This window comes from Equus asinus, chromosome 1 (genome assembly GCF_041296235.1).
Source record: "Equus asinus isolate D_3611 breed Donkey chromosome 1, EquAss-T2T_v2, whole genome shotgun sequence".
Classification (NCBI taxonomy): domain Eukaryota; kingdom Metazoa; phylum Chordata; class Mammalia; order Perissodactyla; family Equidae; genus Equus; species Equus asinus.
Window position 1 is genome coordinate 31,159,185 of NC_091790.1, and position 19,240 is coordinate 31,178,424.

The 19,240-nt window shown below is 50.0% G+C and overlaps 1 protein-coding gene across 2 annotated transcripts in view; it reads right to left on the minus strand.

Moving 5' to 3' along the window:
- Positions 1–3,786: 3,786 nt before the first annotated feature.
- The window catches only part of TULP4 (TUB like protein 4), a 229,559-nt gene continuing 214,105 nt past the window's right edge, over positions 3,787–19,240 (minus strand). For both annotated transcript variants that reach the window (XM_070483936.1, XM_044760737.2), the window contains 4 exons: positions 18,517–18,610; positions 14,925–15,068; positions 10,461–12,958; positions 3,787–8,625 (listed from right to left, as the gene is read on the minus strand). In XM_070483936.1, the coding sequence (XP_070340037.1) occupies positions 8,509–8,625; positions 10,461–12,958; positions 14,925–15,068; positions 18,517–18,610 (2,853 nt within the window). In that variant the 3' untranslated portion in view covers positions 3,787–8,508. The remainder of the gene's footprint in view (positions 8,626–10,460; positions 12,959–14,924; positions 15,069–18,516; positions 18,611–19,240) is intronic.

Here is a 19,240-nt window from a genome sequence, read left to right on the forward strand (position 1 = left end):
GGCCCTCACCGGGAACAGAGGAGCAGGGCCACCATCACTGCCTCGGGGCCCCGGGTGGGCGGGATCCACCCAGTGAGTCACAGGCCAGGAACTGAGCGGACCTCTGGAATGTGACATTCTCCAGAGGCTGGTGTGCTCTAGTCTGAGGGTTTCCTGGGGACATCACTCTTTCCGGGAGCTGTTTGTGGAGAAACTGGCTGATCCCCTGAAAAGTTTGTCACACCCACTCTCTCTCCGCCCCCAGGGAGGTGAGCACCTGGCGGGAAGGGGGCGTTGGAAAAGAGAATGCTTATCAGCTGACCCCGTGAGAGGGAAGCCCTGGAAGCAGGACTGAGACCCACTGGGGTGCAACCGATGGGAACAGAAAGACTGGGGGAGGGAGGCTAAGTCCATGTGGCCAAGATGGGGCAGAGATGCTGGGAGTTCAGTCGATCGAAGGCTCTGTGCCTTTTAGAGCACCATTCCGTCCTGACTGCCCTGGGACCCGGCATCATCAAATCAAGTGCTGCGGGCTGAAGAGACTTCCTTCCACACAGCTGGATGCGAAGCCTCGGCCAGGGTGGTTATTCCAGTGGAACGAACGGGGACAGTCTCCTCCTGTCAGAGGAGTGTTTCCTCTCTGCATTTAAAACAAGAGTCAGACGTCAGCACTGGTGAGAAACCATCACCCTAGGACATGAGGGCCTCCTGTCGTCAGCGCAGGTACTGAGCACCCCGTGGGGCTCCAGCACAGAAAGAAGGGAATGACCCGAGGACGATCTTTCTCCTTACGGTAGGAGTCCCTCACACATTTGGGTCTCAAGTACTGTGAAGTCTTGCTGCTCGCCGTTTTCCTGGGGAGAGAGAGAAAATGCAACAATGATGGAGCCCAGGTTCCATACCAGACACAAAAAGAACAGGGATTCAAGGATTCAAGGATTTCTCCTTTTAACATCAGAGATGGCACCCACCACTGGGAGAGTGCAGGATTTGGACAGGTGGTTTCTAGAAGGCCCTCCAGGCGACAGCTGGGGAGGCAGGAAACACGGAGTTCATTCCCAAGAAAGGATAAACCAGACCATTTGCATAAGCTGGAGGCCAAACCCAAAGGAGACTGTTCCTGGACACCTGGGGAATGGAGTCAGGACAGGCCATTTCCTCTCCTTTGAAGAAGAGAGGGAAGAGGAAGCACAGGGTCTCTCCACACCCCCCCCCCCCCACCCGGCCCGTGGCTGCAGATGGAGAACGGCCAGGGCGACTGAAAGAAGGCAATCGGATCAGTAGTTTGAGACGCCGCCCTGCGACTAGCTTTCATCATTGAAGCTCCATCTTTTGGGGGGTGGTGAGGGAGCCATAGTTGTGGCTGCAGTGAAAATGCTGTCTCACGCCTGGGCTCAGACGGTGCCTGGAAGAGGGCGAGCGCTCTATGGCAAATGGGACCTCTGGGTTTCTGACGACACCAACTTGGGAAAAAGACCGACGTTTCACACGGCAGAGCGGAAAATGCTTTGCGAAGTCTTTGGACGGTCTTGAGAGGTGGCTGAAGTTTCACAAATCCCTCAGACCTATTTCTTCTTAAGAGAAACTCCCATTTCACTCTTATACTTTTATACTTTCCAAAGAGCTTTCCCTTTGCCTCAACACGAGGTTTCAAGGACCAGGTCTTGAAGCGACATCGAAGGCTCCCATCCCCGTTCGACAGAAGCATCCGAGACACGTGGCTTTAATATCACCTGAAGCACAGGGAACCCGCTCCCTGGAGAGAGAGGGGATATGGAAAGAAAAAGGAGAGCAGAAGCGGTGAGGGATCGCTATTTTCCACAGCTGACACCCAGTTTCCAGCGGCGTCCACGCTCGTGCACCTTCTGTTACTGGAAGCTATCATTCTAACAGGAACATTAAGCAGATTTAAGAAATGAGCCTGTTCTTCATGTGGATGGCTTCGTATTCTTTGGTGCATTGAGCAACTGCTTCTAAGATATGCAGAGACACAAGTCTGCGTAGACCTGCTCCTTTGTGACACCTGGGCATGTAAGGCAGCCTACGAGCCACAGGTGCAATCTTCTGCAAGTCGAGAAGGAGCACCCCCTCCCCGCTGCAGAGTGAGCTCACGGGCGGCCGGCTAGGGTGCTCTGCTACGATGCCCCTTTCTGCGGGTGAGGACTAAGTGTAAGCAGCTCAGAGCTTGTGGCAGGCAAATCATGACAAAACAGCCGAGGGAGAAGCTAGGAAGAATCCAGGTCTATCATCAATGTGACCCAGAAATCTTGGATTCTATTTCAGGATCGGTTTCTGTCTGTGGAATCCAGAAATTATTTCAACCTCCAAGGGCTTCAATTTTCTTCTGAAAGGGAAGGGAGGCAAAAGCTACCACTTGATAATGAAGCTTGGAGCTCTAGCTCCACATTCTTGGAGCACTGCAATGCAATCTCCAGGAGGCAGGCATTTCTCTTCCACAATGAGTTTTTGGGGCTAGAGTACGGGAGCTAAATGGATTCTGATTCTGTTACCACCACCAGGAAAAGAATACTTAACACTAGAATAAAAATAGAAAGCATCCTTTCCAAAATAAGTTTGTGGAAGGAAAGGGATTTGCTAAGTTTTCTCACCAGGGCTTTAAAAATAAATCACTTCGGGAGACACTGGCTCACAATGAACGGCCCCGAAGCTGACCACGGGCCTGGTCGAGAAGCAACGCTACACGCGTCCTCGGACCCACACACAGCCTGGCTGCTCCGGTTTCGGTCCCTTGTGTTTTGCGGGAGGGAGAGAAGGCGTTTGTGTTTGACCAGGTCTCAGCGATGAAGATACAATGAATACTGAAGCTCACAAACTCTCACAATAAAATGAGATACATTTTGATTCTTACAGAAAATTCAGGTCAGTTAGCCTTGTATGATGACCACTATGAAAAGCACAGGGTTATAGTCCTATGATTATCTTAAAACAACGCATAACTATATTTGTTGGAGCCGACCGTGCTTTTTGGTTCTTCTATCTCTAAAGCCTTAGTGACCACTTGTCTATTTTTATATCTGAAAAAACCTGGAAGGGTAGTTCTGTAAACGTGCATGTGAACTATGGTATTCACAGACGAGCCGCCTACGAGCCCTGAGGCCCCGCCCCAGGCCATGGTCAGAGGGAACTCTAGCGCAGGGCAAGGAGGGGCCCTAAGACTCATCAGTAATAACAGCAACTTTAAGTTCTATTAGCACATACGGTGGAACTGCTCAAAACCTGGTTTTATTAAGTTTCCTACAAAGTAACAAGGAAGGTGTCAATGTATTTAGCACCTCTGATCTTGTAGGTGCTACGACAGATGCAACCCGAATCGGGTCCCCTTTAAATAAACAAACACAAACTCAAACCAACTCTCAAAAAGAGCCAAAGGCGGGCCTGCCCGGTGGCGCAGCGGTTAAGTGCGCAGGTTCCATCCGGGGTTTGCTGGTTTGGGTCCCGGGTGCGGACATGGCACCACGTGGCAAGCCATGCTGAGGTAGGTGTCCCACATATAAAGTAGAGGAAGATGGGCATGGATGTTAGCTCAAGGCCAGTCTTCCTCAGCAAAAAGAGGAGGATTGGTGGCAGATGTTAGCTCAGGGCTAATCTTCCTCAAAAAACAAAAACAAAACAAAACAAAAAGAGCCACACGGATAAGGATCTCAGGGTGTCAAGCAGACGCTGGCAGGAACCCAGAGATGAGAGGAGCAACTAGAGGGTGGGCCATGCCACTAGAGAGTGGTGATTTTGTCTCAAAGGACTCAAGACCCACATGTGAATTCTGCACACAAGTAACTGATTTTTTTTCGATCTGCAAAATTTTATTAAGCAATAGCTGGACAAGTCTTACAACTTCAAATCATCAAGAAAAAAAATGAGATTAATCCATCTCAATAATAAAGACAAAATAATTTGGACAAACCACATCATTTTGAATGCAAACCATTAACGCCTTCTAGAATACCTCCCGCACAATCTAATACACAAAATACATAAGAGAGGCAAACGAAGGTGAGCTCATTAGAATGCAATCGGGTATCTCAATAAATCTGGCTTGGAAAGTAAAACAAAGCAGGGAGCTGAATTGAAAACAAACAAACCAACAGTGGAGGAAGTGAGGCGCCCAAAGCTGTGTGCGCCATCCCCAGGGTTTGGACAAGATCATGCTGGTGGTCTGGTTTGGTCTGGGACCTGTGCACCTGCATTGCGCACTTAGAGTTTAAAAAAAACAAAAAGGAAAAGAAAATGCCAGTAGTAATAAACTCAGAAATCATGTCCAAATTTACAGTACCAAAATAATGCATTTATAAACAAATGCGAAAACAATACCCCTTTGGTAAATAACACAGTGCCTTTTTCAGTCAAACGCATAACCCATGCTTTTCTACAACACAAAAAGAAATTTTTTTTTTATCTACAATAAACGAGATCTTAGAACCCTCCCTTCCCCTTTAAAAGAACTTGTAAACAGAAAACATAGGTACAAGTAAAGTTACAAGAAAATTGCACAAAGCCAAAGAAACGAAAACAAAGTAAGCCACAACCCTTCGGATTTCATCGGCCCAGGAGAAGGAAATACACGAATGGTGAAGAGGTTGTACTCGTGTGCTATGACAAAATCCCGGGACCTCAGACAACATTCTTGACACAGTTCGTCTCAACACATTTGTTCACAACCACTGACTTGGCCAAGTGGTGGACGGCCCGCACGGGGACACACGGGCTCCTTTTCAAGGAACCTTTGAACTGGAAAGGCAATGTAACACCGCAGAGCACACACGAGTTCAAGCCAGCCAGGGCATTCCCTCCTTTGTTCTTTTTTCAACCCACTCTCTCGTCTTCAGGCCAAGGGACGACTTATTTCAGGGCTGTTCCCAAGGGCGTCCACCGAGCGGGGCACACGCACGAGAAGGCTCCTCTGTCTCACCTGCAATCGGTGCTTTTGTGTAATTTTGTAACAATCGCAATTCCAAATGAATTTGTTTCCAGTGGGGAGCCTGCTGGAGACTGCATTTTAAATGCACTGGTTTACACTCAGTAGACACCTTGTTAACACAGGAGAAGTGTTTCTTGACAAGAAGGCAACGTTTGGAAACGTACCTCCCAAGTTCGTACAGTGGGATGCTGATCCATCATGTTTTGAGCCCTGAGGCTGTGGGAGCCGATGGGAGTTTAGAAAACCGTCTGGGTTGTCCTTTCATTTTACAGACGGACAAATGCAGGCCCAAGGTCACCCTCCAACTCTGCGGGACAGCAGCCCTGGGGTCTCCTGACATTCTGCTATGATTACCAGATGAACGGGAAAGTTTCTGCACGTCCTCATGGGACGCTTGACAAGGAAGCAGTGGCCATGAGTGAAAACTACTAACCCGCAAAATTCTGACTTAACCCTGCCAGGAGGGTTTTGACACCTTCCTGCTCCTTGCTGCAATTTTTCTTAGGATGTCCATTCGATGGGGATACCACACACACATCTGTGCCTTTGGTTTGATGATGTTAGAGTTAACACAAATTTAAAGCTGGTTTTTATGTTTGTTAATATATCAGTTCCCTCAAAAAGGCATGGATTCTTCACGGGGTTGCCTACTGACTGGGTTCACGTTTTTAAATTTAGGGATTCAATGAGGTATCTGAATAGTCCTAAACAGCAATTAATAAACATGAAGGACATAGAATTCTGCTGTTCAAAGTACTGACTTCAGTATTTAATGCATTGAGACTGTCTGAATGAAAACAAGTTTTGAAACAAGGAAGAGCATCACCATGAACTTGAAAGACCCCACACTGCAGCTGCTGCAGACACCTGGCTGGGTGTGACGGGCCATTCCAGAGCATCTGCCCCTTTGGGCCGGAGCAAGGGGAGCTGGGCTGTTGCTCATCCAGAGGTGGACGTGCACGTACGCAAAACACCCCACCCCAGGTCTTCGCCACCAGCAGGGGAAAAGGCCTTTCTGCGAGCAGTTAAGAATTTAGCAAGTCTAGTTAATTCTTTGCTACAAAGACTCACTTTCTCTTCACACATGTACTTGTAGTTTTTATTCTAACGATTTCCTCCTATATTTGCTTTTATTGAGAAAAGTTCTAAAATGTACCCCTCCATGGTCTTTAGACCTCAAAGACCAGGCAGAACTCTACAAATGGACACTCCTTACTAATAACGCCTTCCTTTACTACTCTCCTGCTAATAAGACTCCTCTCGTTTCATAACACCTTTTATTCCTAATTAAAAATAAAGTTTCCAAGAGAAGGGGAAATACTACTTTAGGATATGTTATCTCAAAGAAATCTTCTCCTTTGTTATGATCAAAACCACAAAATGCAAAAACAGAATTACTTTTAAAGGAGTAATCGGAATTTTTTTTCCCAACTAGAAAAAGTTACAAATTGTCCAGCGAAAAAACCTTCTATCACATCCTCTTTATTTCTTGCAGCAAAATAGACTGCTACCAAATAAGTCATTACAAACATACCAGTTTTCTAAATAAATACTAAAATGGGCATAACTCACCAGTACATAGTAACAAAATAATTCCTAAGAACACTATTAAAGCAAGATAAATAATTATCTCTTGAACAATAAAACAGGGGAATTGCATTTAAATTATTTTAGAAATAGGCTATAACCATTATTGCACACCTAACAATAAGCAGTGAAACATCATAATAAGCTACAGAAACTCATACAAAAGAATTATACAATTCCGAATACACTGCTAAATTCCTTCTGGCAGAATTTACCCACCAAAGAATCAGGTTCAATATTTTAAAATGTGAAATGGGAAACCGTGGCATTAGCTGGGAGATGTTCTTCACTGTATTTAAAACCTCATCTGTGTTTCTCCGGGTCTGGAGGGAACAGCGAGCGATGCCATCCTGCTCTAGGAAAGGAATGGGCAGTGTCTTTTCTAACTTTTAAACCCAAACAGGGAATTAAAATTACTTTGAAAATACTTTTCTGTAGTATCTTCCGCTTGTCTGTTTTCAAACAAAACCCAAATTTAGGACCCCAAGCTAGCAGACAGCGCTTCTGCCCTAAACACCATCACAGGTGTGAATCACTGAAAAAGACGAACTGGGTCTGTTCTCAGGGCTGAATGCTGCCCGAGGCGTCCCCTGAGGAGGGGGCGGTGGCAGGTGGGAGAAGAGCATCTCGGTGGACTTTTCTTCTTTTGCAATTAAGAAACAGTAGCCAACCCACTACCTTAAGTCCTATCATTGAACCATGCTCTCCTACTGGTTTATTTCCCCAGTAAACAGTCTGTACATTTATTAAACAACCTTTTTTGTTTCCTAGAGAAGATTGTGGGACTTTTGTCAAAGAGTTGACTATAACTCTCTCTCTTAATACCCTGGCAAATGCTTAAAATTTTTTGTTACTTTTCTAATTTAGTGGAGAACATTTCTAGTGAATTGAATTTCGATGCAGCCAAGAGAGAAAAGGAGGGAGTTCAATCATATCGTCAGCCTTTTTAGAAAGTGTAGAACAGTGTTATCCCACAGGGTAGAGAATGTCCACTGCTGCGTCTCCCAGACTAACAACAGAGGGGAGGGGACAAAGGCTGCTTCCCAGCACGTGGCCATCTGGTGACTCACCATGCCCTAGCCGAGAAAACCGCTACCCCACCGACGCCGGGATCTCTCCACTGCTGTCTCCCACCTTCTCCCACAGTCAGTCATACTGAAGGGTCATCGCCGAGCCTACGGAACTGTGACATGCTATAAAACTAGTGGAGTCTTCAATGTAAACATCCTCCGAAGAGGAGCATAGCCCTTGGACTTTCAAGTCACGCTGCGCGGATCGCCCGTGTGTCCGTGTGCGGAGCTCCTTCCTCCCCCGGCGCCCCTGCCCCTACAGCATCGTGAGCGAGTCCTACTCACACCTGCTAACAGCACCCCGTGAAAAGCCTAGCGTTATTAGTCAAACACAGTGCGTTTGCCAAAATACCCTTCATTAATCAAGTCACCTTCAGGGGAGCGACTTACCATGTGTGAACTACATGTTGGCCCCCCAAAAGAACCTGTGCCTTCAGGATTTTTGGTTGTGTCTTTTAAAAAAGGTTTTTGTTTTTATGCTAGTGGTGGTGTTGGAGGAGTAATAAAAGCTAGATGCTGTGGAGAATGACAATCACACGGACTCCTTAGTCTAAAAGGGCCGCAGGCTGGAAGGCAGTCCGCCTTCCTTCCGAGGGGCCCCTCGTCCCGCAGCCGACACAGGCACACCCGGGCAGACATCAGCACAGCAACTACGTTTCCTAAAAGGTGCTCGCAACCTTTGCTTCCAAACACTACTCTCTCGTACTTTGTTTTTGTTTAAAAAGAAAGGAGAAAGAAAGACAATAAGGACAATAAAAGCCCAAACAAATGGCAATGACTAAAGGTCAGTGGCTGTCCCGGGCCTGACAGACTTTTCCAGTTTTGCTCCTGTCTTCCGGTTCCCAGCCGCTGGCCCCGGGCAGGCGCCTCGAGCATCTCCGATGGGGCCTCTCTGACAAGGCTCCTTCGCCGCTCCTCCTCCCCACGCCAGCCTCTTCACTTCAGGCGCTGAGTCACGTTGGCCAGGGCGACGGCGAAGGCCTGCACAGCGGAGAAGGGGTACTGGAAGTCCAGAATGTACGCATTGCCGTCGATCCTTCCAAACTGCATCACCTGGGGGGCGGGGGGAGCAGAGATATTAGAGGAAAACGAGGTGGGACACAGGCCGGCCAGGTCCGGGCGGCACCTGTTGGAAGCAGACAACGTGGTCTGTGAGACACTTTTGCCAACAAAAGGGACTCTGATCGAGCTTCTCAGTCCAATTATGAGTTTGGTGGAAATAAAGGGATGGAGGAACATGTGAACCAACACGGTGGGAGACAGCGAGCAGACTCCGGAGCGTGGAGAGCTCCACAGGTCAAATGGAGTGCCCTCCTCTTCAAGGAAACAGAAAGCGGGAAGAAAAAGCACAAAGAAGAATCTACAGGCTGAAGAGAAATATCAACTGTAACTGTCAAATGTCACTGCTCAGAGATGGAAAAGATGCCACAGCCTCCTTCCCCAGCCTGCTTCCCTCGTTGTTTCAGTACTTACAGGGACCATGTTATACTACAGTGTTATATGACATTATATTGTACATATTTATTGATTGTCTTTCTTCCATTTTTGTAAACTTCATCAGGACAAGGTTTTTTTTTTTGAGGAAGATTAGCCCTGAGCTAACATCCGTGCTCATCTTGCTCTACTTTATATGTGGGATGCCTGCCACAGCATGGCTTGCCAAGCGGTGCGATGTCCGCACCTGGGATCTGAACTGGCGGACCCCAGGCTGCTGAAGCGGAACGTGTGAACTTAACCACTGCACCACCAGGCCGGCCCAGGACAGGGATTTTTCTCTGTTCTCCTCATTGATCTCATTTCTGCACTTAGAGCAGGGGTTGCCAAAGGCTCTGGAAAGGGCCGAGAATAAATATTCTAGCCTTTGTAGGTCATACAGTCTTTCCCACAACTATTTAACTCTGCTGTTGTAGGGTGAAGGCAGTGTAGACAACACCTAAGTGGATGGGCGGCTGTGTTCCAACAAAACCTTACCTACAAAAAGCGGCAGCAGGATGGGTCGGCCTGTGGGCCTCAGTTTGCCGACTCCTGGCTCAGAGGCTTGCCAGGCAGACAGCAGGTGCTCAATAAATGTTTGTTGAGTGAATTAATGCAAATGAGATTTAAATAGGAGAGGCGAAGGGAATTCCCAGGATGGTGGGGAAGGGCAGTCCCAGAACAACGGCCACGCAGCAGGGTTGGAGCAGGAAGGACTGACAGATTACCCAACGTGTTCGCAACCACAGGGGATCTGCATTCCGCCAAGAACTGGCAAACGACTTATTAATAAATCCACGGAGAAATAAGCAAGCCAACAAAACTAGGCAATTATGTCTGAGGGGAAAAAAAACCCTATACGATAAAAAAGGAAACGTGACCAAACCACACCGCCTGGCTCAGCCGGGCGTCACGGCGCAACGAGGTGCCCGATGACTGCTGACTCAGCTGGGCAGGGGGAGGGAACGTCAAGGTGTGTCGGCATGGGGTGGGGGTCAAGAAAAGAAACCCTCACGTTCCTCAGGAAGAAGTCAATACATGATGCCAGACACGGAAAAATCAATAAATAGCAGAAACTCCTTCTTTACAAATATGGTGGCAAATACCAGAAAAAAAGGCGACAGCCTTGGAAGCACATGCCTCTGGGAGGGGCTGGGGCTGGGGGAGGGGGCAGGGGCCTGCTGGTTTTCCTCATGGGTCTTGTAGAATCATCTGACTTTAAAAACTCAGTACATGTGTTACTCTGATGAGAAACAGATAAAAGCAAGGGGCATTTCCACATTTCCCATTGGGCCTTTCGAAAAACGCTCCCCCAGGCCGAAGCACTGATACCCTGCACCCAGTTTTTAAGGACCCCAGGAACCTGTCCAGACGAGAAGGCTGCGCTGTGGCCATGCCCCGGGCCAGGCTCTTACCTGCCGCCCCTCCAGCTCGATCTGGAAGTTCTTGGCCGACTCCTGGGTCACCCGCCCCCCGAAGTCCAGCTGGTACACCTGGGTGGCCTCGTTCCACAGGGGCTGCTTGTTGGCCATGACGTAGACGAAGCCCTGGCTGCCCAGCCGCCCGTCCTCGCGCTCGCTGGCCTTGCGACACTTGGCCTCCTCCAGCTCGCTGGCCGTGCGCAGGCTGCGCTTGCTCTTCCAGCCCTTCCTGCTGCCCTGGCTCTGGTTCATGAGCTCGTCCCCGCTGATGAACAGCTCAGGCTCGCTCTCCGAGCTGTCCTGGAACTCGTTCGTCTTATTCAACTTCTTCGACTTCAGCTGGTCCTTCTGACTCTTCACTTTCTTCTTCTCCCTCCCCAGGCGGGGGCTGGAGATCAGGGAGTTAAAGTCACTCAGAGTCCGCGCCTCCTTCTTCATCTTGCCCTCTGTGATGGCCTGAACGTTGCCTTCCTCTGCTCGGCTGTCCAGGCGCTTTCGGTTCTTCTTTCCGAATTTCTCCGTCCGCTGGGGGACCGGGCTTTCCGTCAGGGAGAGGACTTCCTGGAAGTTGTCGGCGGTCTCTACCATCACCTCTGTACCCAGGTGGCTCTGGAGGTCGGTGGGCGGTGGGGACACCAAGGGCTTCTCCACCACCAAGTGTGCCTTGGTGGGGAGCGTGCCCTGGGGGTTCTGCACGGGCGGGCACGCGCTGTAGGAATTCCAGGGGTGCAAGGCGATAGGTGGCGGCTGTAAACTCGAGCACGTGCTGCTTCCTGGGTACATGGGGGGCAGGGCGCAGTAGGAGAGGCTGGGCGGGTAGGCGGGCTGCAGGACCACTGCGGACTCCTGTTGTGCAAACTGGGCTGGGGACAGGGCGTCTTTTGGGGAGCAGGGAGCCTGCACTCCCGGCAAAGGGGGCGTGTTATAGCTTCCTGGGTAGGGCACTCCCATCCCATAGCCTGTCTGGAAAGTGGCAGTAGGGCTGGCGGGGGACTTGGGGGAGACGAAGGGCACTCGGGACACGTCCAGGTGCTGGCTCTGAGCTACCATCAGAGGGGACAGTTTCAGGGGGTTGGGCACCGCAGTCTGTGCTGTCCTTTCCTGGGGAACCCAGATGTCTTCCCCGAGCATGGGGTCCCACTGGTAAGGGGGTGGCCGCTTCCCGGCAGCAGCGGCCTCGGGCAGCGCGGGGTGCCTCGGGGGCTTCTCGGCGGGACAGTGCTGGCCCAGCGCCTCGTCCTCGGTGAAAGCCGAGTTGACATAATCGGCGCGCTCGCGGGCGCCGTCGGGCGGGCTCAGTAGGCTGTAGGAGGACTGCGAGGACAGCGGGGACGTGCTGGCCGCGTGCGCCCCCGGCCCGGCCCCCGTGCTCTGCTCGGGCCGCCCGGCCGCGCCTGCGCCGCTGCACTGGCTGCAGGTGTAGAGCGCGGGCGGCGGGCGCGCGGGGAAGGGCGCGGCGCCCTTGGGCTTGGCCGGCAGCTGCGGCGGCGCGCGCGGGGACTCGGCCAGCTGCGCCGCCCGCAGCGCCGCCTCGCGGTTGTTCCTGCGCAGCGTGGCGTGGATGAGGCTGCTCTCCGGCCTCTGCGCCGCCCGGCCCGCGCCCAGCGGGCCCGCGAGGTCGGGATACGGCGGCGGGTCCCCCGGCGGGATGGAGTAGCGCGGCACCGTCAGGCGGTTCAGGGTCGCGCTGGTGCAGGGCTGCGGGACCTTCTTCTCGGTGGCGGTGAGCCTCAGGGTGGCCGAGCTGCCCGGGCCGGGGAGGGTGTAGGTGTTCTGGGAGCAGAGCATCCGCGTCCGGGGCCGGCACACCTCCTCCACGTTGCCGCTGCTGTCGAAGGTGGTGATCCTCTCGTAGCCCAGGGGCGTCTGGTAGTGCGCCGCCGTGGGGTACAGCGAGAAGTCACCCTTCTTCAAGCACACGTCCACCGGGGGCTGCGGGGGCGGCAACGGGGGCGGGGGCGCTGCCGTGGTGGGGGCGGCGGGGATGGTTCCTGGGTAGGGGGGTGGGGGGTTCATCTTCGCCACTTGGACCTCCTGGGGGGCGCTAAACACCACGGCGTCCCCCTCCGCGGCCAGCTGCGGCACGGGCCGCAGGGCCTTGGCTGGCTTCTGCAGGTGCTCGTGGTCTCGGTCTCCGTGGTCCACCACCGACAGCTGGATGGCCCCCTGTGCTGGCGGCGGCAGGGACAGCTGAGGGGGGTTCGGAATGATGCGGCCCATCTCCACGCCTCCGAAGATCACCTGTCCAGGGTTGGAGTAGCGGTTGGAGATTGGGTACTGGGTGGCACTGTCACTGGCGTGCTCAGCTGCCCCCACGGCCGTGGTCTGATTGGTCAGGACGTCCAGCTGCACGTTCTGATTGGCCAGCAGGGACTGCACTAGTCCGATGCTCTGCGTGGGGGACATAGCTTGAGCTGAGCTGTGGATGGGCGCGATGGGGATGTTCACCGTACACGGTGGGTTGTTCTCAGGCACACCAGATGCTCCCGTCACTGGAAGGAGATGGGAAAAACGAACTGCTCACAAAACAGTGCCATGAAACTGGGTCAGAGTAAGCAACACATCTGAATTCATCCAGATCTTCTGCGAATAAAATGCAATTGCTATAGACGGAGATGAGTTTGCTTGGGGAAAGCTTCACGCAAGTTACACAAAGCTTCTGGGATATTTCTGGAAGGGCATACGGGTGATCAGTGGGCTCTGCAGCTAAGGGCATTGTCAGAGCTTTTCAATGAATACTTGTGAACCTTCTGAATGTGGTCATGTGCCTGAATGGTACCATGGCAAATACTTAAATGTTTAAGGATGCTTTTTACGCGTGATAGTCATAAAATGGCCCAGTCTTACAAAAGAAGAGGGCAGTGGCACAGTAAGAAACTCCACTGAGGACTCACAATGCCTAGGCTTCTAAGTAGGTTTATGGACTGGTCAGTGTGTAAAATGTTGGGTAGATGCCCATCTGACCCCTGGGGTCCTCCAGGGAGATGTGACTGTCCCCTGGCTGCACAAATCTGGGTCCTCTCTCAAGTTTTCCATGACTCCTGCTCAGATCCCCCTTCCAGATGTTCTCTCCTCGGTATGGGATACTGACGGCAGGCGTCTTGCCCTCTGATGGAGTCTCTTTGTCGTGTCACCAGCAGTTAAGTGTGAGCCCTGAGACAAACCGTCCCCCTCCCCCCCTCACTGGGAACCACAGACAGTGATAAGAACAGCAGCAACAGCTGAGCAGAAGCGAGAGCTAGATTAGCCATCTTCTGGGAGCACAGGGAGGGTCTTCAGAGGCAAGCGTGAAAGACACTTCGAAATCTAAGGTTCTGAAATAGCAGGGGACACGCTATAAAGCTCCAGTGTGTGAGGCTTCACCAAGTTGCAGGCTTATGTGGTTGTGTCCTCGCCCACTAGGACTGCGTCTGTCTCCATCTGCTCCACCCAGGGGGAGGGGCATCCCTATCAGAGAACCGAAGATGGCCCCAGTCAGAGAGCACAGTGAAGTGATGTTACAGGCAAAAACCCGGCTGAGAGAGAGTAAGCAATCCCCCCACGTTCAGAGCCCGAGTTGGGATGTGTGTCCCTTCCTGACCCATGGTGAGGACCAGAGGCCCCCGTTCGAGAAGGACCAGACACAGGAGAAGTCAGTGGCCACGTGGGTCCCTCTGGCTCAGAAAGCAGAGACTTCCAGCACCTGCTTGGTTGGCAGTAGAGGGGTCTCTATATTCATAAAATCCCTGGTGGGCTTTTTTGAGAATAGGTACATACGAATGCTTGGCAGAGTAATTAGAAATCATTCTAATCTATTCATCAAAATAGGATTCCCCCACTAGAAAACATTAAATCAACTTAAGATGCTATACATATCTGAAAATTTGTTAAGCTGGGATTTTGAGAACTTGTACCAGCTTTTACTTCAACTCAGACCTGGCTTCTACGCACCGAGACACGTTCTGCTTGTGGGAGAAGGACGTTCCGCCCTGGAGACGGGGCAGGTTTGAGACACTGGGCTCCGTGCACAGGATCATCGAGAGACGCCCTTCTCTAAGCAGGGGCTGAAAGGATGAGGGCCAGCCCGGGGCAGTGAGACTGGGGTTGAGTTCTGACTTTTTTGAGTCCCGATTCGTCCTGTGAACTTCTCTCTATCCGGGCACAGGACTATGAGGACTGCTGAGGACACAGTGAGATGCTAGAAGTGCTCTGTGACATGAGCCATCACGGCCATCTTCCTCGTCCCTGCTCTGGTAGCTTCCCTCCTCCACAAACCAGTGACAGTACATGACCTTTCTCCTGTGACATGCCACCACACCCACCAAGGAAGCCTTACCTTACAGGGAAGGTGCACCTTTTCCAAACTTAGGCAGCAGGCACGGAATGACATGCTGTCATTCTTGACTACCTACCACTCTGTCCCCTGTCATGACCCACTGAGAGAGGGCTCGTGACAAACCAGCTGATGTGTGAACACACCTGGTAAATCATCCTCATCTTCACTGAAAACATTCGGGTTGAAGACGGGCAAATTAACATAGTCCACGGAAATCTTCCGAACCTCTGGGAGATAGATGGTCATCTGCCGCGGCTGGAGATGCAGGAGGCTGGTTTTATAGATTACTGGTGGAGGAGGAAAGCACAGTCAACACAGACGGCCAGAGGAGCGCCAAGGCGCCAACAGCCGCGGGAGGGAGGCAGGCTGATCCCTGAGGGCAGGGTGGGGACAGAGCAGCTCTCCATCTCCCCCAGTGCCCACCGGCCAAGCCACCCACGGACTGGATTCCTAACAGCAAATTCTCGGTCTAGCCCAGCCACTTTGCCAGCGGCTTGTCTACAGAACCACACATTTCAAATGTTAAAAACCTATCTTAGACTTACGTTCATGTTTGGAATGAGCTGGTGTATGATAAGTATATTTTTTTAAAACCTCATTTGCAATCAGAAGGCTAATTTGGGGAACATAGTTGTGATAACCAGAGTGCCAAGCTCAGGGGGATCTTGGGCGGTCAAGAAGCTGTTGGAAGGCAACAACGAGATCAGTAGGAATAAGATGCTGCTTGGGGCCGGCCTGTGGCCGAGTGGTTAAGTTCACATGCTCTGCTTCGGCAGCCCGGGTTTTGCTAGTTTGGATCCTGGGCGCGGACATGGCACCTTTCATGAGGCCATGCTGAGGCAGCGTCCCACATGCCACAACTGGAGGGACCCACAGCTAAAAATATGCAGCTATGTGCCAGGGGGCTTTAGGGAGAAAAAGGAAAAATAAAATCTTTAAAAAAAAAAAGAAAAAAGAAAAAAGATGTTGCTTTATTCAGGACTGGATTCTGGTCTTCCTGACTTTCAATTCCATGATCGGGATGGAGAATCCTAGGGAACTTCCACACAGTTTCTTTAAATGCTAAGATTTAACTTGATTAACAGGGGTGTTTAAGGGGAGGCCTAGATTGCAACTAAAATATTTAGAGAAGACAAAATAAGGGAAAAAATAATGAATGTGAATTTAAGTTTCACAGTAGGTTAAAATCAGGATGAAACTGTCCCGTCAATGTTCTTTTATGTTTAATACTCTTTCCTGTGAGACATGCAGAGGTTCTTTATTATTCTTTTATTAAGATAAGCAAGTCTGTCTGCACAGCCGTCACCTCGCAGGCTGGTGGCTACTGGCCAGCAGTCCTGAGCGCGGCAGGCCTGCTTTTCTGAAGCACCTTTGTAAGCCGGTGCTTGGACTGGCGTGGGCTGGGATGACGTTTCCAACCCAGGGGTCATGACAGGTCTTATTCACGCTTTCTTCTCTCTTGCCCACAACAGAGAATATGAATTTTGGCTTAAAAATGCTGGATGGTTCCCTATAGCTTAAGAATTAAGGCATCCAAGTTCTGTTCCTTGTTGTTCAGATTGACAAAGAGAAATAAAATTAAAAATCTCAGGAGGGATTTAAAAAATAACATCATTTGCCTCCATGGGAAAAATTGAGGTGGCTGGGGGTGAGGATGAGAGAGATTTTCACTGTATACACCTTTAAATCTCTTGAATTTTGAACTTATTCCACATTTTTAAAATTAAGAAATGCAAAAAATTGAAAACACAAAAATTTCATGGCCCAATCATTCTAACTGAAGGAAACAAATTATCCAACAAAAAATATCCAACAGCACTCACTTTTTACATCCAGAAGTGTCACAGACTATTTAACAGGCCGCCATATGTAACAAACCTTCTAGAATGCAACAGTTAATTTCTTCTCTTTAGTAGAATCAAGTGGAAAATTCTTTTAGCTTGACAAATGAATAGTGATAGCTAACCCACCCTTTTTGAAAAGGTCAATGATTAGGACCATGATTTCACCACAGTCGTCCCCAGAGCTTTCGTCTCAGGCACTGAGATTCCTCATACTGGAGTGGCCCACCTCGAAGGCACTTACAGCCCGCCATCCCAGGTCCTTGTGGACTTATTTGTGGATCTATGCAACATCCAAGAAGTAACAGCAGGATGAAAAGACCCGTTAAGTAAGTTCTCACTTCCACTCCTTTCTTCGATGTTTACTGTGGGCCGATGGCTAAGTTCTCAGCTTACGGATGTGGGCATGATCGTGCCTCACATAGCGGTTATCAGAATCACCGCACACATCGGGGGCACTGCTGAGGGACCGAGGAGGAGCTCTGTGGTCATCAGAGGGCTTCCAGGATGTGGGAAACATCATAAGAGATCTCCTTCCATGATGTACAGGGGTCATCTATAGTTACTTCCTAAGTCAGTTTTACGTTTTACTTTTATCCCTTTTTTCCTTTGAGCTGAGAAGCCTCAAAATGAAAAATCCAAATGCAGCACCATTTAATAAGTCTCTGAAGATGCATAGGATACACAGCAATACATCTTTTTAACGTCAGTGTCACAAGAATTGTTTTAAAGGATCTAACTGTGTCTGAAACAACTCTAACAGCGAGATTCAGAATTTTTCAAAAACTATTTGTGGTAGGTTACACAGAGCACATTCAAGATGGGGCCACCAGTCACAGGTGACCCCCACGGCTAAGCTGGGCTTCCAGAGAGCTGTGTGCATGTTGGATGTTCAGGCAACCTAGCAAGCCGGGGGCACACAGGTTCTTAGCCCACACACAGATGTGCCCATCGGGATGAAGCTGTTTGAAAAGGACCTTCTGTCATTTCCCTCCTTCACTGTCCCCGAGTAAACATGACAAGTTAGTCCTACTCATTCGGGCGGAGTACAGAAGAGAATTCAAATTCTGGGATCTGCCCAGCTTGGTTCTCCCTGGGTTCCGTTTTCCTCGATGTCTCAAACTTCTCATGGACAAGATATTTATCTGGTACTTAGAAATGAGATCCATAAAGATTTACCATGAAGAACTGTACTAACAGTCAGCCAACTTCTATCTTATAGTCCTGAACGCTTTCTTCTTGACTTTCTTCAGGAATTTTTGTTTTTTTTAAAGATTGGCACCTGAGCTCACATCTGGTGCCAATCTTCTTCTTTTTCTTCTTCTTCTTCTTTTCCCCAGAGCCCCCCAGTACATAGTTGTATATTCTAGTTGTAGGTCCTTCTGGCTCTGCTATGTGGGACACTGCCTTAGCATGGCCTGATGAGCAGTGCCATGTCCATGCCCAGGATCCAAACCGGCGAAACCCTGGGCCGCCAAAGTGGAGCACACAAACTTAAGCACTCAGCCGTGGGGCCGGCCCCCAGGAATTTCTTTGACTCAAGAACCTAAAGACACTGGTACCAAAATCTGCCCACCGTAAAAGGCCAGAAATCAAAATAACCAGAAACCAATCAGAGCTTTGACAGAGATTTTGGTTATTTCTGTCATTTTTATAAACAGAACTTATATAAAAAAATGAAAGCACCACTGGCAAAAAAAAACTGATTGGAGCGATAATTCTAATGTTCATGGAATCATAGTGGCTAGAGTCAAACTTTGGAGGGACAAGGCATGCTCATCTTTTGGCGTCATAAGAGCTCATTTTCTACTTTAGGCCACCGAAGGCCGGAACTAACTGTTTCAGTCTGAGTTCCAACCAGGGCAGCCGGCAGAGAACACGACGCGGTTTTTACCTGCACCGAGGTTGGTTGGCAGGAAAGCGGCCAAGCCCACAATCTTAAATTTGGTTCCCCAGATGTTAGACGTGACCTGAGCAAGATAGTTGTGCTGTGGAAAAAGAAGGGAAGAAAAATCACAGTCTATTTCCATATTTTCTATTGATCACTTAAGAATAGAGAATGTTAATACTTTTTGCTTAGAAAGCCACAGGTGGACACTGCCAGAAATACTCATTCTCTAGATCATTCTACCATTTTTAAGACCAGAAGCTGCCTCTGCATGCCAAGCTCCCGTCTGTAAGCGGCGGCTCACCGAGTGATTCTCAGGTTGGAAGTGGGGGAGGATGTGCCCCAGTGTGTCTGCAGGTGTGCAGGTTAAAGGGGCACAAAAGTGACTTGGGCATCTTCCCTTCACCTCTCCTGTCCTCCAGTCACTGAACTGGGGAGGGCACCTGGCCCTGAATCCATTTCCATCCTTGACATTTCTCCTGGAAACAGCACCTGCACTGATACCAGTGTGTCCTGAAACTACCCAATTATCCGTTTTCTTATTCAATTAAATTTTTTAAAATTTAAAAATTAGTCACTATGCTCAAACCATGCCTCTGTGTGTGTGTGTGCATGTATGTAAGGGCAACAATAAAGATGAATAAAATCCAGCTCTTCAAAGAGCTTATAACCTAATGGAGGAGATGAGGCTTGTAAGTATTTACACACAGACGTCACTGAGGAGCGTTCT